At 35.2% G+C, this 24,563-nt stretch overlaps 2 protein-coding genes across 2 annotated transcripts; both read left to right on the top strand.

Annotated features, from left to right (window-relative positions):
- Positions 1 to 3,989: 3,989 nt before the first annotated feature.
- LOC143542306 (uncharacterized) lies at positions 3,990 to 8,599 on the top strand. The gene is made up of 11 exons (XM_077034923.1): positions 3,990 to 4,081; positions 6,722 to 6,804; positions 6,882 to 6,957; positions 7,020 to 7,087; positions 7,170 to 7,260; positions 7,408 to 7,520; positions 7,639 to 7,722; positions 7,791 to 7,937; positions 8,017 to 8,125; positions 8,213 to 8,332; positions 8,437 to 8,599. Exons 1-11 carry the CDS (start codon positions 3,994 to 3,996, stop codon positions 8,508 to 8,510), a joined length of 1,053 nt encoding a protein of 350 aa, XP_076891038.1. The 5' UTR covers positions 3,990 to 3,993; the 3' UTR covers positions 8,511 to 8,599.
- Positions 8,600 to 11,180: 2,581 nt separating this feature from the next.
- LOC143542204 (guanine nucleotide exchange factor SPIKE 1-like) lies at positions 11,181 to 24,258 on the top strand. Its single transcript, XM_077034849.1, has 30 exons — positions 11,181 to 11,415; positions 13,679 to 13,763; positions 13,924 to 14,086; positions 14,248 to 14,336; positions 14,425 to 14,537; positions 14,638 to 14,693; positions 14,781 to 14,878; positions 14,973 to 15,110; positions 15,202 to 15,513; positions 16,039 to 16,272; positions 16,486 to 16,653; positions 16,744 to 16,979; positions 17,088 to 17,157; positions 17,236 to 17,397; positions 18,444 to 18,551; positions 18,703 to 18,740; positions 18,824 to 18,968; positions 19,055 to 19,181; positions 19,267 to 19,460; positions 19,572 to 19,702; positions 19,778 to 19,853; positions 19,946 to 20,056; positions 20,212 to 20,379; positions 20,515 to 20,658; positions 21,374 to 21,547; positions 21,636 to 21,983; positions 22,064 to 22,396; positions 22,479 to 22,664; positions 22,746 to 23,720; positions 23,815 to 24,258. The coding sequence occupies exons 2-30, from the start codon at positions 13,689 to 13,691 to the stop codon at positions 24,067 to 24,069; spliced, it is 5,427 nt and encodes a 1,808-aa protein (XP_076890964.1). The 5' UTR covers positions 11,181 to 11,415; positions 13,679 to 13,688; the 3' UTR covers positions 24,070 to 24,258.
- The last annotated feature ends 305 nt before the right edge of the window (positions 24,259 to 24,563 follow it).

The raw sequence follows: 24,563 nt of genomic DNA, 5'->3' as shown, positions 1-24,563 counted from the left end.
TCAGAACTCAGCCTAAGCGATTGAACGATTTCATTGTCAACCTTCCTCCATCCATTGATCATGCTTTACCTTCTTCCGATCAATAATCCTCAACGGTATATCCCTTATCGAATTTTGTTTCTTATGAAAAATTTTCGGATTCACACAAAGCCTTTTTAGTGGCCATCACTTCCAATGACGAGCCAAAAAATTTTAAGGAAGCCGTGCAAGTTCAAAATTGGAGGGATGCAATGCAAATGGAGATAAACGCACTTGAAGAAATGGCACTTGGACTATAGAAGATTTGCCGGATGGAAAAAGAACCACAGACTCAAAATGGCTCAATAAGATAAAATACAAACCAAATGGTGAAATAGAGAGGTACAAAGCAAGGCTTGTGGTGAAGGGATTCTGGTGTGTAAAACGCGGTCTGTAAAAATACTAACCTAACTTAGACACTCTAGTTTTAAATTTATAAATCTAGACTATCCTAATGCTAGACCACTAGACAGGCAAGTGTACCTATCAACTGTAGTAAAGCCTAATGAAGTCCGGATATCGAACCCAAAGGACACTGGTGACACTTAAACTAGACTATGACTAATTACTTAAATAAATTGATTTAATTGATTTTTGTGTTTTTTAATTATTAAATATAAAGTAAATAAAACTTACTCTAAAACTAGACACGAACAAATAGGGGTAAAACTCAAATAGGGCAAACAACTACCTAGGTAATGAATCCTACTAGTCAACTCGTAAACTCTCGTAATTGGATTTATGATTGGTACCGTATTCTAAAAATATGACACATAAGGAATAACTAAAGTACGCTAGATCACCTCCCGGTCTCACCAACAATACCTAAGAACCCTAAATATCATGTAAACTCAACGGTTTAAAGGTTCGGATCACCTCCCGGTCTCTCTAATCACAAAACACCCTAAGGCGTAAAGAGGTATTCTTATTAAATTCGGTTATAATTCGGATCTGTAAGAATCTAAAGGAATCTAGGGTAACTCACTCCCGTGCAATCACTACCCAAACCCGCAAAAGACCAAAACAGACGACACTTAATTACCTCTCGGTCTCTCAAGTGACAGAATAAAAGGTATCTCTAAACTTTCAATTACCGCTCCTATTGATTACCATAAACTAGTTGTAAACACACGGTAAACAACCTAATATGCATCCATACATGAAAGACATTCACAAAGACGCATATGGAACAAAAATTGATAATAAATTAATACTAAATACGCATATGCATCACAACCAAATACAATAAAAACTTTACCAAAACATGAACCAATCAATAATAATCCAAGACTAAAAATAAAACGAGTCTAAAAAGTATTCATCCAAACTCAGACAGTATAAAGTTTACCAAATCATAATTACGAATGAAGCAAACATAAAATATATATTGCGGTTCATCGTAAAAAGAATTAAATATGATTGAGCTACTAGCCTGTGAGCTTAAATTAATTCACCTGTCTTCTTGCCTGCTTTTTAATTCCTTCCGTGAGATTTGAGACGTGCTCGCCAACTAGCTTCAATTTTATTTTTCTTATTTTCTGTTTTGTCCCAACATTGCCGCCAACCCCAATAGTGGGCAGATCCCCCTTGTTGTTTTGTCTTTAACAATATATAATAATAGGGTTCCTCTAAAAAGAATTAATTCAAAAAGGCCTCAATCCAACAAGGGTAGAATCGGCTTCTTGACCCATAAAGCGGGCTTAATTGACCATATTTTCTTTAGATTCTTGTGGGCCCAACAATTACCATCAAAATCTTCAAGAAGTTACTGTACATATTAAAACATACGTTGGAATATATATTATATTTTATTATAAAAAAAAATTACAAATCACCAATTCACTTAACAATACATACTTTCAAAATGTGAATTTTTAAGTTCATAATCGGTGAACAATAATATAACTATTATATATATGTATAATTTTTTTATTTCTCTCGAGTCTAGAAAAATACTTCAATTTAACTCGTTGTCTCTTGAAAACTTTAAACTTTAAATATGAGAAAAATATGAGTAATATTAAATAAAACTGGCTCAAAAATATTAAAAGTGTAGGAAATATTTATATAATAATATGTATACTTTAGACCACATCAGATTCACACAAATGGAAGGTGTCGATTATCATGACACGTTTGCACCAGTGGCTAAATTGGTCATAGTTAGAAGTCTACTTGCTATTGCCGTTAAGAAAGAGTGGATTATTCATCAACTAGATGTGAATAATGCATTCTTGCATGGGGACTTACATGAAGAAGTTTATATGAAAATCCCACAGGGTTTTGATAAAGGGGGACGAACGAAAGTGTGTAGGTTAAGGAAGTCGTTATATGGTTTAAAGCAAGCTTCGAGAAATTGGTACCAAAAATTTACATCAGTTTTGCCCGAACTTGGTTTTAAACAATCTTTTGCTGATCACTCACTTTTCACTTACAAGAGAGGGAATGTGTTTGTTGGTGCTCTCATATACGTCGATGATGTTATCATAGTAGGAAACAACAAAGAGAAAATACAAGAGACAAAAATCCATCTTGATAGGAGATTCAACATTAAAGACCTTGCCCCCCTTAAATACTTTCTCGGAATCGAGGCTTCTCGAACGAAAGACGGGTTAGTACTCAGCCAGCGAAAATACACTCTAGACATTCTGGAAGATAGCGGGATGCTAGGGTGTAAACCGAGCTTGTTCCCGATGGAACAAAATCTAAAACTTAAAGTTGATGATGAAGATGTTCGTGTGGATGCCAACATGTATAGACGGTTAGTAGGGAGGTTGCTTTATCTCCAAGCCACGAGACCGGATATCACGTACCCGGTAAACGTCCTAAGCCAATTTGTGTCTGACCCTCACCAAAGCCATTTGGATGCCGTCATGAGGGTACTACGTTATTTAAAGGCAACACCGGGGCAAGGGGTTTTCTTTCCTAAAGACGGGGGGGGGGGGGGGGGGAACTTGGTCACGTATTGTGATGCCGACGGGTTAGGGTGCCCCTTCACAAGAAGATCACGAACAGGATACCTTCTACTATTGGGGGAGCTCCCGTTTCTTGGAAATCCAAGAAACAATCTGTTGTTTCTCGGTCCTCAGCCGAAGCTGAATACCGGGCCATGGCAACCACTACTAGTGAGATTTTATGGATGCGGTGGCTCCTAAAGGGTCTCGATGCTGAACAAATTGGACCGACACCACTTTATTGCGACAACCAAGCGGCACGACACATCGCGAATAACCCGGTTTTCCATGAGCGAACAAATCATGTAGAGATGGACTGTTACTTCGTCAAAAAACGGGTCGAATCTCAAGAAATAGAACCCCTTTGCATTAGCACGAAGATGCAGATAGCCGACCTCTTCACCAAAGCTTTGGGATCCCGACAACTTGAACCTTTACTCGTCAAGATGGGCATGCGAAATTTACATGCTCCATCTTGAGGGGGAGTATTGGATTGCATGATTTTGTTTCCTTTTTTACTCTTCGTCACGTAAAACACGAGATTCACAATTAGTTCCTAGTTTAATGGGTTTTCCATATTGATGTACCTTTGCTTTTTTATTCCTCCATTTTTTATATTATACGATTTGCTTTTTAATGAAAAACCCTTTGAGCCAAATTCTTCATGACTAACAAGTGAAAGTTCGAATTATTAAAATCCAATACCCGTTACCCGTTAATGAAATGGTAAACTCTCTTTTAACCCGACCCACGACCCACGGTGGTTGTACTTTATAGCCAAACCAATGACGCATCTCACAACTCATCGTCCTCTTACGAATCACTGTACGGTTTGATTATATTTATAATAATAATATTAAATAAATAATTATACGTCACGATTACGTCCATAATAGCAACGCCCTTTAAACTTAATTGATACATTCTGTTTTCAATTTAATTAAATAAAAATAAAAAAAATTGTTTCATAAATTGTTTTGAAAAATGCAGGTGATTTAGTTTGTAAAAGAATAAATACATTATGGGAGTGAAACAAGTTATAAGGAATCTGGATGCGTTCCCACGTGCAGAAGATCATTTGTTACAGAAAACACAATCTGGTGCTGTTGGTATGTTTTTTTTTTACAATAATATTCTCTTGATCTGTATATGAATTTGTATTAGTGAGAGGTGTAATTGTAAAGAATGTTGTCAAATTTGCATGAACAATATTCTCTTGATCACTCGCCAAGGCCGACTATGTGTAGTGGAGGGCTACAAAATTGAGCGATGTGGCGCCCAGTCAGCAAATGATGAGTTTTTGTTTTAGGGGTGTAGTGGTGTTGTAGCCTTATACACACACACATTGTCACACCCCGACTTAGGGCCTAGGCGTGTGACCACAAGTTGGTACCTGTTTTGTAAATATATCAGAGTTTATGGGTTGATTTAAGCGGAAGACTTTAGGTTTGAATATTAATTTACATTGAAAATTTACTCGGGAATTAAACACCCGATTATTAGTTTACAAAATATATGTTTCATATTACAAGGGTTTTTAATTATAAAAAACGGAGCCATCTTGTACGCGCTTCTATCTTCATTGAGACTCCAATACTTGTTAATGCTACTTATGCTTAATTACCTGCAATGGGTTGGAAAAATACGTCAGCTATATGCTGGTGAACACTTATGACTCAATAAAACGTTTTGAATGACAATTACAATACAAATGTAGTTTTCTTGACAATCTCAGCGAAAGCATTTCTACTTCCGGTATATGTACCACTGCCCTACACACACAACGGTATTCCCCGAGCCAAACGGCCCTAAACTGAGAACTGGTCATGACCGTTTAAGCTCGCGGCTTCATTGCCTTTGATTGATTGATTGATTGAGCTTTAACAGTTATGTTTGGATCCAGACACATGCGTATTCGGTCTGAGTTTATTTTATTCTCTGCTTTGTATTATAACGTTTTAGAGATTGCATGATCTCATATAGACATTGATTGACTCGTTAAGACAAACACCCGTTCGTCTCGTTGAGTATAAATGTGTTTTGACTGATTGAAAAGGTTGACGTATTCACCTGTACCGTCGGTGTTGAAAACCTTGACTGATCGATTGATTGATTGTGAATGATATTAACCTATACATAAATAGGTTTGTATGAATGTTTTGAATGATGTTAAGCTATGATTGTAAGCTTAACATTGAAATCGTTTATCTTTGATTGTGAATGAAAACACTGGTTTTATGTGACGTTTGATATAGCATGCTTTGGCCTAATAGGTTCTATCACGTTGGTAAGTTTCTCCAGGTAAGTAAACGGGTCCCTCGGTTGATTCGGATTTATACGAATTACTTTTCCTTAGGCAATAAACTTACTACTAGCGATATCCCCCTTCCAGTTACTACATGCCCGTCAAAATATATCTTTCGTTTAGTATTACTTCATCATGAAGTAACGTTTATGAAAACATGATTGTGAATGTTTGTTTGTAAAATACGATCAAGGTTAAAGACCATAGCCTCGATTGATAGTCGAAACTATAATTCAAATAACTTAAACATAACTCCTACCTTAATTCGGATGGTTAGATTGATAATAAGAAAAAGGCAGGATCTTGATCTACTCGCTTAAGTGATTGCTACTTGATTATAACTTCGTTTCTTGCACGAAATACGAGAAAACAACACGTCGGCTTGTTACGGCAACGGGGCACGCCTTTCGAGGCTAAGTGTGTGTAAATGAAGGTGTGTTTGGGATGAATGGAGCTCATGCCCGTCACCCCCTTTTATAGGCGAATTCAGGACCCCATCGCGGTACGCGATGGGTTCCTTGGGACCCGTCGCGTACCGCGGCGCCACAATATTACGCCGCCTTATGCGGTGGTGACACGTGGCCTGTCATATTGTGCCACATGTTGACACGTTGTTGGACACGTGTCCACTGACTCAGCAAGCCCATCTCGCTACGCGATGGGTTGATTGTTACCCCGTCGCGTACCGCGGTGGGAGAAGATTTTCAGAATTTACACTTTTGGTCCCTATACTTTCTAAGTTAGTATATTTAGGCTTTAAACTTACAGGGTGAAAGACGCGGTGTTACACACATATATATGTGTGTGTGTGCGTGTGTCCGGGGGGGGGGGAGCGGTGTTCCATCACAAAATCGCCCCTTTCGCCTTGAAATATCGCCCATTACACTTGCCCTAAGGGTGTGCATCGTTTGGTTTGGGTCGGTTTGGGGCTAGAGCCGAACCAAAAACTGAAACTTTGGTTTTTGAATTTGGTAAAACCTTTCGGTTTTTTTTGGTCTTGCCATTTAAGCTTGAACATTTTGGGCCGAAAAGAAATTTGGCCCAAAATAATGGATTTGGGCCTAAATCATTTTGTTAAAGGGATGAGCAAATGGTACTGGTATTTACCGAGTTTTTGTCTACGGTACCTGTACCAAGTTTTTAAGAGAATCGGGATCGGTACCCGTCGTCATCCCTATGTTAAACTGATTATTATACATTTGAGCTAAAGTATTTATTAATTTCTTTTAAATCACTTAAAATAAAAAAAAATGAAAATTTATAAGTTTGGTTCGGTTTTTATAACATGCAAAATAATAATCGAACCGTAAGTTCGGTTTTTATAAAAACATAAAACCAATCCATCAGTTTTTGTTTCGGTTTGATGTTTTCGGTTTTATGAACGCCCCTACAGTGTACATTATCTGGAGTATTTGTTAATCTCTTACCCTCTTTTTTGGTCTAGTTTCAATTATAGGTTTGATCATAATGGCAACATTATTCTTGCATGAGTTAACATACTACATTTCTACATACGAAGTTCACGAGGTTTGTACTTTGTCGTCACAAGTTTGAATTCATTAGAGCATGTGCTTTATGAATTTTAAACATTAACATGTTGGCAGATGTCCGTTGACCTGAAACGAGGCGAAACACTACCAATCCATATAAATATATCATTCCCATCTTTACCCTGTCCAGGTAGTCAAATATGCAGTCATTATGTTTCGTTTCAAATAGTTATAATTCCGTTGTTTGGTCAGTTTTAAGTGTAGATGCTATTGATATGTCTGGCAAGCATGAAGTGGATTTAGATACTAATATATGGAAGGTATGGAGTATGTTATGTTGTTACAGTTTAACATGTTTTTGATGCATTATTGTTCCTTTAACGGTTATAAGAGTTACTGCAGCTTCGGTTAAGTAGTGACGGGGTGATCATTGGGACCGAGTATCTATCTGATCTAGTAGAAAGCGGGCATACATCTCATAGTCACGGGCATGGTAATTATTACTGCTTGTTTAACTGTGAATATGCGATACTTATTTTATTTCATGGCTTTTAATATCATTATCATAATATGCATATGCTTGTGGAATATATATGATGCGCATACGCATGGTTCGGTTCTTACATGTTAGTTTGACCAGATAACGAGACGCATCACGATCCACACCAAACGCTTAAGGATGCATACGATGACAAGGCGGAAAATATGGTTAAGACTGTCAAGCAAGCATTAACTGATGGAGAAGGGTGTCGGGTATGTAATATACACTTTCATAATCATTATTGATACAAAAATTCTTATGGTAAAATGTAAAAACATGGTATTTTGAATAATTATCGGATAGTCATTGTTTTATCCTTAACTGATTTAGGTTTATGGTGTGTTGGATGTTCAAAGAGTTGCTGGAAACTTTCATGTTTCGGTTCACGGTTTGAACATTTTTATCGCACAAATGGTAAGTAAAACGTGACATTTCGTCTACTTTACAAATCATTATTTAGTTATTTACCTTTTTTTTTGCAGATTTTTGAAGGAGCTACACATGTTAATGTCAGTCATACTATTCATGATTTATCTTTTGGCCCTAAGTATCCCGGGCTTCATAATCCTCTTGATGGAACTGACCGAATTCTTCATACTGCCAGTGGAACATTCAAATATTACATAAAGGTTTTAATCATTTGACAGTTAAAAGTGAAACTGTGAAAGTAAACTCTCATAACATTCTATTCTTTTACGGTTATTGTAGATTGTTCCAACCGAGTATAAATACTTATCGAAAGAAGTCTTACCTACCAATCAGTTTTCAGTTACTGAGTATTTTTCCCCGATGAACGAATATGACAGAACATGGCCAGGTTTGTGTCTTAAATATATTATTGCTTGCTTCATGCTAAAATTATGTGAGGTATGTACTAAGTAATATTTTTTTTAATATGATTCAGCGGTTTACTTTTTATATGATCTTTCGCCAATTACTGTTACCATCAGAGAAGAACGACGAAGTTTTCTTCACTTCATAACTCGGTTATGCGCAGTGTTAGGTGGTACATTTGCTTTAACAGGTTTGTCTTAATTCTTTTGCTAGGTTTTTATTTATAAACCAAAATAAAAAAAATGTTAAATTTTTTTAAGACAGTAATTATTATTCTTGGTATTATTTTGACAGGAATGCTTGACCGATGGATGTTTAGAATCCTGGAAGCGGTGACAAAACCTGACACTAGGCGTTCAATGCGGTAAAATTTGTCACAAACTTGATGAAGTAAGTTCCATATCACAGAAAATGTAATTTACAATTTACATATACGTTGGTTTAACAAAACCGACAGTTTTTTTCAATGCGAAATAATGTTTTCTATGTAATGCTGGTTAAGTTAATAAGAAAAGTCAAGTCAAATTCATCATAAATTGATGAAAATAATGCATGAGTGACGGAATTGTGGTCTTAATATTGTGCATTTCTATGTAATGTTGGTCAAAGTTATACCTAACATAATCACAATGTTTCTATGTGTGTTGGTTTTGCAGGTTCATGCATGGTTGACTGTTCTATATTTGCTTTTACTAGTTCTAATGCTATAACTTATTATTTCTATTAATAAGTTATATTTTATAATCATAAAATTGTATAGTAGGGCAATATACTATAACCAATGCTTAAAATGGTTTTGTATTGAACCATCTTCTACACTATTACATGTGTATGCAATTTTTCTCTTGTAATTTTGGTTTATGAAACTAAAAAGGAATTAGCACGTCAGCTGAACCACCGACTCCTCTTTAACAAGTTTTTGAAATGGTTTTAACTTGAACTCATTTTGCATGATCGTAAGCGTCCCAACCTAACCATTTGAGAACTCTAATGCCTGCACATATGCTTAAAAAATAAAAATTGCACATAAATTATTAAGAGGTAATTCAAACCGGCAATAAGTATAACTTGATCAATACTCTAGTTGAAGTTGTGAGATCAGGTAAAAGGTTTATAAATTATAGCACAAATTTACCATATCATTCGTATATTCAGCAATCTACATCATTACTATGTGATTAGTATTAATATATTTTCTTCAACCACTCACACCAAAACCATTCATGATTCATATATTCAACATTGTCACTTATATAAAAAGTACTTTTATAGATCACTTGTGATTATCTTAAGTTTGGTTAAAAGCATATTGAATGAAGTAATTGCTTTGAGCAGTTATAAAAGAAAAAAAAAATACAATATTAAAGAACAAGGGTTGTTTGTTATTCCCCCCTCCCCCCGATTATAAACTTTTATAAATAAAAAACGCCAACAAAACACCAAAATAAGCTACCTCCACAACTCAGAGAGCGGTCACTAGAAAAACAAAGAGTAAAGTACTATTTTCGTCCTTGTGGTTTAGCAAATAATGCGAATTTAGTTCAAAAAGTTTATTTTTTGCATAAGGACCCTCCACATTTCCCAGTTCTTGCCAATTACATCCAAATCACTAACTCCGTTAAATTTAATTGTTAAGTCAGGGGTAGACATGTATTTTCACTATTTCTTTATTATAATACTTATTTTAGTGAACTGCGATTTTCGTCATTGTGGTTTGTCCAAATCTGCGGTTTTAGTCCAATAGTTTCGAGTTTGCAATTTGCGTACTTGTAGTTTCATTTCACTTGCAACTAAACCCGAATTTACTAACCTCGTTAATTTTGGTCGTTAATCCATTTGCGACTCTCACATGACGACCGGTTTTGTCGTTTCCCTTACTAAATAAACTACAATCCTAATTCGCAAGCCCCTCATGTGACGGGCTGTGGTGTATTTGGGGAAAAAAAGGGAAAACAAGGAACAAAACTGCCCCTCACGTGAAGGGCATACTGATGGGTTTAATGACCAGACTTAACAATATTAGGGAATTCGGGTTTAATTGCAAGTGAAATGAAACCATAGGGAATAAATTGCAAATTTGAAACTACCGGACTAAAACTGCAGATTTGGACAAAGTAGAGGGACAAACCGCAGTTAACTAAAATAAGTATTATAATAAAGAAATGGTGAAAAGACATGTCTACCCCTGACTTAACGATTAAATTCAACGGAGTTAGTGATTTGGATGTAATTGGCAAGAAATAAGAAACGTGGAGGGTCAATATGCAAAAAATAAACTTTTTAGACTAAATTCGCATTATACCAAACCACAATGACGAAAATGACACTTTACTCAAAAACAAATAACATGAAAACAAAATTACATCAATTCGACCAAGCTATTGATCTATACTTAGACCTATTCTTGAATCATAGGAAACTTAGTGTTTTTTTTATCTCCAATAATATCTTTCACTTTAACCACTTTTTCATCAAACACCTTTTCGTTTATCACTTCCCAAATTCTCCAACAAGCAATTAAGATAGTTATGTGATACATCTTTTTCAACTAATCAAACCGATCATCGTTTGGAGCACCGTTTCAAGTTAAGTTTACATCAATCGACTCGTATCATGCTTCCGATCAAAAACCCTAAAACATCAGTTTGAAATTCAGATAAAACTTAACGGAGTCCGTTAAGTTTTCTTAAAGGAGGTCCAACGATGAAAAACAGTGTAAAAGCTAAGACTAGCAGCAAAAATATTATCATATAAGATTATTATCAGCCCACTACAAAAACATATGGTTATATTAAAATTCAATATTTCTTAATTTAATGATTTAATAATAATATTAATCTTTTTAATCCAACAACCACAAATAAAAAGCACCACCACTTTTATCCAAAAGAAATGAAAGGAAAGGAAATATTTGTTCCCAATTAGTCAATTCTGACCAAGACGACAGCGTTTTGACACCTGAAACAAACAAACAAGTCTACAATAGGTGAAGTGAATACGATAGATAGATAGATACATATAGATACAGATTAACAGATTAGATATACACATTAGTTACCTAACTCCACTCTCAATGACAACCATGGCATGATGAAGCTTTAAGCATCCTCCCTCCGTCTACTTTCCACCTGCCATTAATCTCTACTCCTCTTGCTCATACTATTTTACTACCTTTTATTAATTAATAATACACTTTCAACTGCTTTCTGCTTTCTAGATCTGAACACTTGGAACACACGCTTCGATTTGCAGAAGCTGTGTGCCTGTTATCAGGTTAGTAAGCTCTACTTTCATATCTTTATGATTCATAATACAGTATACGATAGCTGCATTTAGCATTAATTGAATGAAGCTCAGCTAGTCAGATCCAGTGTCACGTTGAAACCCTAATTTGTGATGAATTTGAATGAAATGGTGTGTATTCGATGCAATTGACTGATACTTGACCTAGTTTTTGCTGCTTGTTGTGGTTAATTGAATGTGTTTGTAGTCTGGATGGATTTGTTAGGTTTACTGTGAATTTGTTGGATGAATACTGTAATTTGATTGGGGATATTGATGGTTTGTTAAGTAATTTGTTGTTTAGGTGATGGATTAGTGGTTGCATTGAGTTGAGATTAGGTTTTATGTGGTTTTTAGGGTTTTGGATGGCTGAAGGAATTAGATATGTATAAGTACATCTGCTTGTTGCCTAATTTGTGAAGAATTTGAATGCTGAGGGTGGAAATGGTGTGTATTGGGTGTAATTGACTGATATTTGACCTTGTTTTCGCTGCTTGTTGTGGTTAATTGTATGTGTCTAATCTGGATGGATTCGTTAGGTTTGAGGTGAATTTGATTGGGGCTAGCTATTGATGATTTGGTAACTAGTTTGTTGTTTAGGTGATGAATAAGTAGTTGCATTAAGTTGAGACTGAAACTGAAAATCAATTGTAACTGTTATCAGTTAATATCCAACCATTTTAGTTTTTTAAGTTGAGACTTGAGATTAGGTTTTGTGCGGTTTTTAGGGTTTTAGATGGCTGATGGATTTAGATATGTATTAGTGCAACTGCTTGTTACCTAATTTGTGAAGAATTTGAATGCTGAGGTGGAATTGGTGTGTATTTGGTGTAATTGACGGTGTTAGACTGATATTTGAGCTAGTTTCTGCTGCTTGTTGTGGTTAAATGAATTTTTTTCTAATCTGGATGCCTTTGTTAGGTTTACTGTGAATTTTCTGGATGAATTGTGTAATTTGATTAGGGATATTGATGATTAGTTAACTAGTTTTTTGTTTATGTGATAATTAAGTAGTTGCATTAAATTGAGATTAAGGTTTTATGCGTTTTTTAGGGAAGAATTTGAATGGAAGGGGTTGAAAACATGAAATGGTGATGTAATTGACGGTGTTAGACTGATACTTGACCGAGTTTCTGCTTGTTGTGGTTAAATGAATGTTTTTCTAATCTGGATGGGTTTGTTAGGTTTAGTGTTAATTTGATTGGGGATATTGATGATTTGTTAACTAATTTGTTGTTTAGGTGATGATTAAGTAGTTGCATTAAGTTGAGATTAGGTTTTATGCGTTTTTTAGGGAAGAATTTGAATGGAAGGGGTTGAAAACTTGAAATGGTGATGTAATTGACGGTGTTAGACTGATACTTGACCTAGTTTCTGCTGCTTGTTGTGGTTAAATGATTTTTTTTAACCTGGATGGATTCATTAGGTTTACTGTGAATTTGGTTGGGGATATTGATGATTTGTTAACTAATTTGTTGTTTAGGTGATCACTAAGTAGTTGATTAAGTTGAGATTATGTTTTATGCGGTTTAGGGTTTTGGATGGCTGAAGGATTTAGACATGTATAAGTAGTTAAGTACAGCGACTTGTTACCTTTGTTGAATTACTCTGAAATTGATGAATATATGTATCACTTTCATAGTTTTATTGAATGAGGTGCAATTCACTGGAGAATAGATGCTCAGATTCTTGAACTTGTTTAAAATGGTGTTCATGGATATTGTTGGTGCCTACTGAGTCTAACTATGCTTATGGCTTTAATTCTAGACCAACTATACCGAAAATGAAGTATGATTACAGCTATGGTGTTATTAATAGAGTACATATAAGAAATAAAAACATGGAAACTGCATCTTGCAGGAAATCATTTCTGTTTTCTTATATAATGATGTCTCGATTGGTAGAATTTAAGTGAGATAGCGTTTTTGTTTGGTAGGTTTTGGCTTTGAAGTACTGTATATAGATGTAGTTCCTCATTATATTTGATATAATAGTAATTTCTAATTATGTGTTTAAACTCTGTTTTGGTGAGAGAACTGTTATGGAGATACGCACCCCCTCTCTCCCCTTGTACAATTTTTTGCTTTCATTATCATGTTATGCATCCATTATGTGGAGTTTGTCATGGGAATTTTGTGCTTTTCTAAGTTTTATTAAATTTTTGTTTTTTTCAGTGCAAAATCATAACAAATAAGAATAACCGTGTGATTTTTTTAACTATATATATTTTTTTGTGAGTATGTTCTCATTTCAGGCCAGAGAACATGTCTTCTAATGGCCATTGTTTTAGAAGAAAACCTCGCCAGCCTGTTGCTGCAAATTTGAATATTGACTCACTGGTAAGATGTGGTTATGAATCTTGTGTATATATTCATACTGAAGGATGTTAAGGTGACTTGTGTTTCTAAGTGAAGCTCAACAATTAAAATTTGTTACCATGCCATACAAAGCCCTGCACTTCATAATGGAAAAATTCATAGAAAACATGATTATTTGCAGCTTGATGAAAATCTAGAGCAGTTGCCACATCTAAATGAACTTGTTCAGTGCTACCAAAGTGATTGGATAAAGGATGAAAACAAGTATGGGCACTATGAAAGTGTTGGCAGTATATCCTTTAAGAACCAAATATTTGAAGGGCCTGATACTGATATCGAAACAGGTAATGCATTAAAATATGAAAAAAACTATTCATTTAAACTTGAAATTACTTTTGTTTTAAAATTGTTAAAAAAGCGTATGAATAGAGTATAATATGTAATGCAAAGGAAATATTGTTTTTATAATCCATGTCTACCTAATTCTTGCTTTTGAACTCTGCAGAAATGCATCTTGCTAATGCTAGGCAAGATAAGATTGATGACAACAGTGATGATGATCTACCTAGTACCTCTGGTCGACAACTTACAGAGGTTATTTTCCCATTTTTTTAATTTATAACTGCATGCATATTTAGAAATTAGGATAACTTTGCTGATTGATTTTTTATTTTTTATGCAGCACTTTGGAGAATCCCCTCTGCCTGCTTATGAACCTGTATTTGACTGGGAAAATGAGAGGTCAATGATATTTGGACAAAGAATTCCAGAATCTAATATGCCCCAGTCTCCAAGGTTTAACATTTTTCTAATTACGTACCCAAATTGAAGTTTTATTATTCCTCCTGTTGTTTGTTTGTTTATCTTTTCCTTAATTTGTATTTCATATCTGTAGTGGGTTGAAGATTTCTGTAAAAGTTCTTTCCCTGACATTTCAAGCTGGATTAGTTGGTGAGATCATAACCATCATATTCATCACCGATTCTTCCAATTTGTATTTCATTGTAAAATCTGATATCAGCAAATTCTCTCTTGCAGAGCCGTTTTATGGTACCATATCGTTGTATAATAAAGATAAAAGAGAAAAGCTGTCAGAGGACTTCATTTTTCGTATTCTTCCATCTGAAATGCAGGATGTAAGCACCAATAGCATTTTAGTTTATATATGCTTATAGCTGACAATCATACCAAGAACTGAAATATTTGCTATTGTTTTAACAACCTTTCCAGGCTGGCAGTTCATCTGAATCCCGTGGAGTTTTTCATTTAGACGCCCCATCATCATCTGTTTGCCTGCTTATACAATTGGAAAAGTGTGCCACTGAAGAAGGTGGAGTAACTCCATCTGTTTATTCACGCAAAGAACCGGTATGTATTAACTATTAACAACATTAATAGCCATGTCTTATGATTGATAAACATAATTAAAACTGCTACTGATATTACAATTATAAAATAGGTTCATTTGACTGAGAGAGAAAAGCAGAAACTACAAGTTTGGTCTAGGATGATGCCTTACAGAGAGTCGTTTTCTTGGGCGGTTATTCCATTATTTGAAACCAACATTAGTTCAGTTACTGGTGGTTCTGCTTCCCCTAGCAGCCCACTTGCTCATAGTTTATCAGGAGCTAGTTTGCAGGAGGGTGTTTCTGAGCCAATTTCAAAGGTCTCATTAGATGGACAAATGGGTTACTCAAGTGGAAATTCTATTGTGGTTGAAGTGTCAAATCTAAATAAAGTCAAAGAGAGCTATACCGAAGATTCACTTCAGGTACACTTGACATAATTTATGTGAAATTAAAAACTTTTACTTTTATGTTTGATACTAGAGCAAATTAAACGGATTTCCAGATCAGAAATGAGAGGCAACATACTTTATTTTTCTAATTGATGTAAGAAACTTTCCAAATTTGATTTAGGGTAATCTGACCTGATTACCTGGTCGTGTGGTAGTTGACGTGTGTGTAGTTGACTATGTTCACGTTTTCTGACGTGACACTGAGATGACATCTGAAAACCAATTAACTTACAAGTTTACTGTTACTTGCCGTTATTAGTAAAATGTGAATCCCCGTTATTAGCGTGCATAGTTTCTAAAATTGTTTTTGTTTGTAAACTTCTAATTTTGAATGATTTTCAATGTTCTTTTATTATTTACTTGGAGGGTTTAGCGATCGGGACATCCAGAACTATGTAAAACATTGTTTTTATAAATTACTTTAAGGATACATATGGCCAATGTGCTGTGCAACAATTTGGTTTATAAAAATACATCTTCATAACTGATTCTTTTCAGGACCCCAAACGGAAGGTTCATAAGCCTGTGAAAGGTGTGTTACGGTTGGAAATAGAGAAGATTCAAGCTGCTAACACTGAATATGACAATGCCTCAGATGGCAGTATAACCAATGAACATGACCATGGGGATCAACTGACTGATTCCACCATCGGTGAGTGGAGAAATATTCACTCAAATAGGCATAAAGAACAGCCTTTAAACGGATCAGCTGCAGATGGGAGTATTAATGATGTAAGTTTGATTTATTTTTTTGTGTAAACACGATTTCATTCAGTTATGTTGTTTTATGTTTATCACTGTACCATTCAGTCCTTTACTTTACGAGACTCACTAACAGGAACCTTTCATCGCATGGCGATTTTTAATGCTGCGTTTTTAGTTTATTGTACCACAAACGTTTTTGTTCTACACGAGTTTATAATTGAATTTTGTTTGGGTTTACAGGTTCAAGCTTTTGACTTCCGCACAATGATAAGAAACGAGCCCTTTTTACAGCTTTTCCATTTTCTTTATGTCTACCCATTGACTGTCAGTTTAAGCCGAAAAAGGAATTTATTTATAAGAACTGAACTCAGAAAGGATGATGCTGATATCAGAAAACAGCCACTAGAGGTTGGTGGTATTTTAGCATATTTTACAAATTATAACTATTTTTTCTTTAAATATTGTAAACAAAATTGAAATTTGGTTTACTTTAATCAGGCAATGTATTCAAGGGAGCCAGGTGCATCCCTACAAAAATGGGCCCACACACAAGTTGCCCCTGGAAGTAGAGTGGCTTGCTACCATGATGAAATGAAAGTTTCACTTCCTCCTATCTGGACCCCACAACATCACCTTCTGTTCACCTTTTTCCATATAGACCTTCAAACAAAGTTGGAAGCTCCTAAACCAGTAGTTATTGGATATGCAGCTCTTCCATTATCAACACATGCTCAGTACGTGTTTCGTTGTTTATAATTTTATGTTATTACAGTAACAAGATTATTTATCCTATTACTTGTAAAACTTTAAGGCAACTTGACCATACTTACTTTTTTGCCTAGGTTAAGATCTGACATTACTCTACCAATCATGAAAGAGCTAGTTCCACACTATCTTCAAGACAGTAGCAAGGTAGACTACCTTCTGTATGTAATATTTTGTACATTTTTTTATCATTATTATTTAGAGTTTATCCTCTACCTTTTATAGGAGAGGCTGGATTACTTGGAAGATGGGAAAAGTGTTTTCCGCTTACGTTTACGACTTTGTTCATCATTGTACCCTATCAACGAGCGCATTAGAGATTTTTTTCTTGAATATGACAGACACACTCTTCGTACAAGCCCACCTTGGGGTTCTGAACTCCTTGAGGTAGTCTTTATTCTTTTTTATTTTTTAATATAATATATCAATTATGTATTTCTGTTCTTGCTACCAACTGAAATAAGGTAATATTACATCAAGGAGTTTTAAACCTTGACTTATCTGTATTTATGCAATAAAAGCACACCTTAGGCAGCATTTGACTCATTTGACCTGCTGTTTTCATATGATTTACTCGTTGGGCCTAAGAGATAAAAGCGAATAGCCCAAATCGACCCTGTCACAAGTAAATCGGTTGAAACTGCCACTTCTAATCCTGTGTGTATAATCAAGGGCCTTTATTAGATTATTAGTCCAATATAAATGTATTATTTTTTTGTTCATTATTACATCTATTTCATCATTCAGACCGCAGAAGAAAGAATTCTTCTTCTATGGATATACCAGTTTACTATCAAAACAATCTAGGGAATACCTCAATCTAGGGAATACCTACAAAAGTGCAAGCAATCTGATTAATTATGCTCTCATTCTTAACTTTTATGTACGATAAAATGACATCAATTGGTATCATTAGAGTAAAAGCTGATTCAGTGTTTCAACATAAAATTAAGTGAAAAATGAAATGCAGAACATTTGTGTTCCCTTTGGGCTTGAAACTTTCTCTGTAGATTTATGTTCGGAACATGAACTGTCATGTAAATGTTGAAAATATTGGATGTTGAGTTAGTTATAGTAGTTTTCCTCTTCTAAGTGTTTTCATTACTTACCAGTTCAGCTGTCGGTAACGTAATTGGTCAGATGGTTAGCTGTAAAGTTATCATGTCTGTTACTTACTTTACTGTAAGTCCATAGTGGTTATTGTACAATTAAAATTTGTAACCTTAATACAACTCTTTAGTTTTCTTGATCAAATAATGTTTAGTAAAATCAACAGTAAGCTGTGTTAAAAAGTAAAACATGTTTTGTGTTGAAAGAATGTTAATTCTTCTATGTGTATGCATGCTAAATGAGATTTTGTATGTTGCAGTATTCTATTGTAAGTTGACTATTTAAAATCTAACATCCATTGTAAATTTGTAACTCTTTTTCAGGCAATCAACAGTTTGAAAAATGTTGATTCAACTGCTCTGCTGCAGTTTCTTCACCCAATATTAAATATGCTTCTCCATCTTATTGGCAATGGTGGAGAAACTCTTCAGGTTAGCCAATTTACTTTTTCCTAATATATTAATGAATTCATCACCAATTTCTGGCTCTTGGTTTCTCCTTTGCATATATAATCATCATAACAGAGTGAAATCATGTTTACCGTCGGTATTTGATCTAGGTCTATTATTTGTATTCTCACAGGTTGCTGCTTTCAGAGCAATGGTTAATATTTTGACACGGTATGTAATTCTGAATTATCTTACATGATTGTGATGTTTTGTCTTTTATTAACTTAAAATGCTGCATATCTTGTTTTTTGTAGAGTACAGCAAGAGTCGGTTGATGAAGCTGAAAGAAATATCTTTCTGGTAAACTATGTGGATTATGCTTTTAATGATTTTGGTGGTCGACAAGCTCCAGTATATCCTGGTTTGTCAACTGTGTGGGGAAGTCTGGCTCGTAGCAAGGTAAATATCGTGTTTGTTTATTGATTATCATGGGTTTTTTGGAGCCAAGGATCTTTTATTTATATATGTATCTATTTACATTGCAGGCCAAAGGCTACCGGGTTGGACCAGTATATGATGATGTATTGTCCATGGCTTGGTTTTTCCTTGAATTAATTGTAAAGTCAATGGCCCTAGAGCAGACCCGACTGATGTATCAAAATCTGCCTCTTGGTAATATTCTATAAAAAATAAAATGCTAATATGAAAATCGGCTCCATAATCAGTTGAAACATACTCTCATTGATGTGTGCTGCAGGTGAAGATATCCCACCAATGCAGTTGAAAGAGAGTGTATTTAGGTGCATCATGCAATTATATGACTGCCTTTTAACAGAAGTGCATGAACGATGTAAACGAGGGTTAAGTTTAGCAAAACGTTTAAACAGCAGTTTGGCTTTCTTTTGTTATGATCTTTTGTCAACCATTGAGCCTCGCCAAGTTTTTGAATTGGTTAGTACCTTCATACATCTTAATTAGCCATAGTTTAAGTATCTGTTGTTATATTATAAGTTTATTACAATTTAAACAATTAAGTATATATATTGAGTTTTCTCATTGCAGGTATCCTTGTACTTGGATAAGTTCTCTGGTGTTTGTCAATCAGTGTTGCATGATTGCAAGCTTACCTTTTTACAAATAATCTGTGATCATGATCTATTTGTTGAAATGCCTGGACGGGATCCTTCTGATCGGTATATATATAATTTTTGTTGATATTGTAAAATATCTCTGTTCCAATGGGACATAACATTTGCTTTCCATTACAGGAACTACCTTTCATCTGTGTTAATTCAAGAACTTTTTCTTACTTGGGATCATGATGATTTATCTCAACGAGCAAAAGTGAGTATAATAATAGTCAAATCTTTTTATAAACATATCCTTTCCAATAAACCAGTGTTGTCCCTCATTGTTTTGCGTTTTTCTGTTTCTAGGCAGCTAGGATTTTGGTAGTCCTCTTATGCAAGCATGAATTTGATTCCCGTTACCAGAAGCCAGAGGATAAATTGTATATTGCTCAATTATATTTTCCACTTGTGGGCCAGGTAATTAATATAATTCTTTTTTTATGGCAAATTAAATAGCATGCGTGCATATATGTCATTAATGTCTTGTCGCTTCATAAGCTAAAGTGTAAGCGAGATGCATAAGGTGAAGTCGTGAAGATTTATTAAGCAATTTTATTTCCTCTCATGTGCAGATACTTGATGAAATGCCAGTATTTTATAATCTGAGCGCTGTTGAAAAACGTGAAGTGTTGATTGTAGTTTTGCAAATATTAAGAAATTTGGATGAGGCTTGGCAGCAGAATGTTGCTCGTACAAGACTGTTTTTCAAGCTACTTGAGGACTGCTTAGTTCTTTTTGAGGTTAGTCTTCACTACCAAAACTTATCTAAGGGGAATAGTTGTATTTTATTGATTGATATTTATACTTTTGAGATATGTTATACTGTGTCTTGTTGTTTGTTACTTTTCTAAAGGAATTTTGTCACACAAATGCAGCACAAAAAAAGTGTTGATAGCATGCTTATAGGCGCCAGTTCTAGGAGCCCAGTTGCTGATGCACCTATGTCTCCCAAGTACTCCGACAGGCTTTCTCCTGCCATTAATCAGTATCTATCTGAGGCATCTCGTCAGGAAGTTCGGGTATATATTGTTATATTGTTTTTATATTTGTATAATCATTTTTTGAGTGCTTGGTAAATTCTCGTTTATCAATAATGTATGTGATGGCCACCCACATGGCCACATATACCAAATTAAGTCAAGAACATGCCTAACGGCGAAAAAGCTTTTAAAAGTTATGGAAAGAGACAAGTCCCCTGTTTTTAATCATCAAGAAGCGCAATTTGATGTAAAAAGCCTTGGGAGTTTTTTTTTTTTTTTTTTTTTTGTCATTTTACAATATTTGAGCATGTTTTTGACCTGATTTGGTATAAATGAAACCAAGATTACATACTTTGGTGGCCTATGAAATAGTTTTAATCTATTGGGTGGAGTTCATGAAAAAAGTTGAATGCTTGGGTGGCTTCTACATGCATTATTCCCATAAATTAATAGGTAAAATTTCCAAATCGAGCATTTTTATAAAATGTATGAGACTAACCTTTAAATTATCCCCAAAAATTAATAAGACAGTATGATCAAACTTGAGTATTTGACCTTTAAATTGTCAAAAGCAGTTAATTTATTTGACCTTTAAGTAATCACTCTTATTGTAGCCACGTATGAGACTGACTTATCAAATATGGACTTTTTGACCTTTAAATCTGGTTATTGAGATTTAATGTTGCAATAAATAGTCGTAATATAGTATTGATCATTGTGGTTATTATGTTTTTAATTGTTGACATTAACTCAGCCGCAAGGTGCCTCTGAGAATGGGTACTTATGGCAGAGGGCAAACTCCCAGCTAAGCTCCCCTAGCCAACCATTTTCCTTAAGAGAAGCTCTTGCTCAAGCACAATCTTCTAGAATTGGAGCTTCAAGCCTAGCACTCAGGGAATCTCTACATCCAGTTTTAAGGCAAAAACTTGTATGTTATCTTAACTTCACTTATTCTGGAATTATGATAAAACTTATGTCATTTATAGGTGATAAATAATGGTATTATTTTGTTTCAGGAACTTTGGGAAGAAAACCTTAGTGCTGCTATCAGTCTTCAAATCCTGGAAATAACCGAGAAGTTTTCTAAAGCTTCTGCATCACATGATATCGCAACCGATTATGGGAAATTGGATTGCATTACATCCATATTTACCAGTATATTCTCACGCAGTCAATCATTGGCATTCTGGAAATCACTATTTCCAGTATTCAACAGTGTGTTTCAGCTTCACGGGTCAACATTAATGGCAAGGGAAAATGACCGTTTCTTAAAGCAAATTGCTTTCCATCTTCTTAGACTTGCTGTTTTTCGTAATGAAAATATCAGGAAAAGGGCTGTGGTTGGTTTGCAGATCCTTGTTAGGGTATGCATACACTGTTTGTTTTGTTACTTTATTAATCATTAATTGTTATTTAATCTTTATTTCATGCTTTCTTTTGGCAGAGCTCGTTCTCTCACTCTACACAAACAGCAAGATTAAGGGCCATGCTTACAATTACATTATCAGAACTTATGTCAGATGTCCAAGTAACTCAAATGAAGTCAGACGGAACGCTTGAAGAGAGTGGCGAAGCACGTCGTCTTAGAAAATCACTAGAAGAAATGGCCGACGAAAGCAAAAGTCAAAATTTATTAAAGGAATGCGGCCTTCCAGAAACTACACTCGTTGACATTCCAGAAGGGTCAACAGAAAGTCATTGGTCATGGCCAGAAGTCAAATTTTTATCCAATAGTCTTCTTCTGGCTCTTAATGCCAGCCTGGAACATGCACTTTTGGTAATTCTCAAGATTCTAAACATTATTTCTTACAAACAAGTCGATTCAAGATACATTTCTTATTACTTGGTTGATTATGCAGGGATCACTTACGAACACAGATAGATACGCTGCAGCAGAAAGTTTTTATAAACTTGCAATGGCGTTTGCTCCAGTGCCAGATCTTCATATAATGTGGTTACTTCATTTATGTGATGCACATCAAGAGATGCAATCATGGGCTGAAGCTGCACAGTGTGCTGTTGCTGTTGCTGGTGTTGTAATGCAGGTCAATAGCACCCAAAAAAGTAAAAAAGCTAATATCGTATCTTTTTAAGTAAGTTATTTAGTATAAATCTTTCTTTTGCAGGCTCTTGTGAGCAGAAATGATGGAGTCTGGAGCAATAGTCATGTAACCGCACTGCGCAAGATATGTCCTATGGTCAGCACTGAGATCACATCTGAAACCTCAGCAGCAGAAGTTGAAGGATACGGTGCTTCAAAACTGACCGTTGATTCAGCTGTAAAATATTTACAGCTGACAAATAAGCTGTTCTCTCAAGCCGAGTTACATCATTTTTGTGGGTCCATTTTAGAACTCGTGATTCCAGTTTACAAAAGCAGAAGATCTTATGGACTACTAGCTAAATGCCACAGTATGCTAACCAACGTTTATGAGTCAATCTTGGAACAAGAATCAAGCCCGATTCCATTCATAGACGCCACATATTATCGTGTTGGATTTTACGGTGAAAAGTTTGGAAAACTCGATAAAAAGGAATATGTATACCGAGAGCCTCGTGATGTAAGATTAGGTGACATAATGGAAAAACTAAGTCATATATATGAATTAAGAAAGGACGGTAATCACACGTTACATATAATTCCCGACTCCCGACAAGTAAAAGCTGAAGAGTTACAACCTGGTGTCTGCTATCTGCAAATCACAGCCGTTGATCCGGTAATGGAAGATGAGGATCTTGGAAGTAGAAGGGAGAGGATATTCTCTCTTTCTACTGGTTCGGTTCAGGCCCGTGTTTTCGATCGGTTCTTGTTTGATACTCCTTTTACCAAAAATGGAAAAACTCAAGGTGGGTTGGAAGACCAATGGAAAAGACGAACCGTGGTTCAAACAGAGGGTTCATTTCCTGCTTTAGTCAACCGGCTTTTGGTAATTAAAACTGAATCACTTGAGTTTTCACCTGTGGAGAATGCTATTGGTATGATTGAAACCCGAACTGCTGCATTAAGAAATGAACTCGAAGAGCCACGTAGCTCGGATGGTGATCAGCTTCCGCGTCTCCAGAGTTTACAAAGGATACTTCAGGGTTCGGTTGCAGTTCAAGTGAGTCTACTTTCAGCTCATCTAACCTACTTGACCCATTCAAAATTGCCACCTGTAGCTAATGCTAATTAACTACTAATTTATGTGTGTGTAGGTTAACAGTGGAGTACTTAGTGTGTGCACAGCTTTCTTATCAGGGGAGCCTGCAACGCGACTTAGGTCACAAGAATTGCAGCAACTGATTGCTGCTTTACTTGAATTCATGGCTGTCTGTAAGCGTGCGATACGAGTGCATTTTAGGCTTATTGGTGAGGAAGATCAAGATTTTCACACACAACTGGTCAATGGTTTTCAGTCGCTTACTGCTGAGTTGTCACATTACATCCCTGCAATTTTATCAGAGCTTTGATTGTATTGTATGTGTGAGCATTTTTAGTTCGTTTGTTCGTATATCATGATTGATAAATGATAATGTGTGATTTCTAGGTTTCATGGATTTTGTTAGATAGAATATTTTGTAATTGTATAATTTTTTCGCTTACAAACTTGGCTTGCCTCATTTGTGTGTTTAGTTTTCCGAAGAATATATTTGGTTTTATTGCTGGTTTCGATCGTATTATAATAGGTGTTAGCTTGGCTTTTGTTTTTTATTACAATACACGAGGAACTGGATATTCCACATGTTACCCAAACCAAACATGCTAGGGATTATATACATTTTTAAGTTATTGAACACAATTATATGAAGCGTAAATATACTTTCATAAAGAAAATGATGTGTGATTATCTATTTGTAAAAATGAAAAATTTCATATTCTTTTTATTACAACATAAACACAAACATTTAAAATTAGCCAAATAAGAGTTGTCACCATCAGTATCACCATAATATTTTGTTTTTGT

This window comes from Bidens hawaiensis, unplaced genomic scaffold, assembly GCF_021521415.1.
Source record: "Bidens hawaiensis isolate Kalapana, Puna unplaced genomic scaffold, B.hawaiensis_p1.1 tig00000820_1, whole genome shotgun sequence".
In the NCBI taxonomy this organism is placed as follows: domain Eukaryota; kingdom Viridiplantae; phylum Streptophyta; class Magnoliopsida; order Asterales; family Asteraceae; genus Bidens; species Bidens hawaiensis.
This window is presented reverse-complemented; position numbering and strand designations above follow the sequence as displayed.

Excerpts from the sequence above, each read along its gene's own strand:
- LOC143542204 (XM_077034849.1), top strand. The coding sequence starts at position 13,689 with ATGTCTTCTAATGGCCATTGTTTTAGAAGAAAACCTCGCCAGCCTGTT. Across the intron at positions 19,461-19,571 it reads CTCGCCAAGTTTTTGAATTG|GTATCCTTGTACTTGGATAA; the intron begins GTTAGTACCTTC and ends TTCTCATTGCAG. Across the intron at positions 19,854-19,945 it reads ATTTATCTCAACGAGCAAAA|GCAGCTAGGATTTTGGTAGT; the intron begins GTGAGTATAATA and ends TTCTGTTTCTAG.
- LOC143542306 (XM_077034923.1), top strand. The coding sequence starts at position 3,994 with ATGGGAGTGAAACAAGTTATAAGGAATCTGGATGCGTTCCCACGTGCA. Across the intron at positions 6,958-7,019 it reads CCCATCTTTACCCTGTCCAG|TTTTAAGTGTAGATGCTATT; the intron begins GTAGTCAAATAT and ends TTGTTTGGTCAG. Across the intron at positions 7,261-7,407 it reads ATCTCATAGTCACGGGCATG|ATAACGAGACGCATCACGAT; the intron begins GTAATTATTACT and ends TAGTTTGACCAG.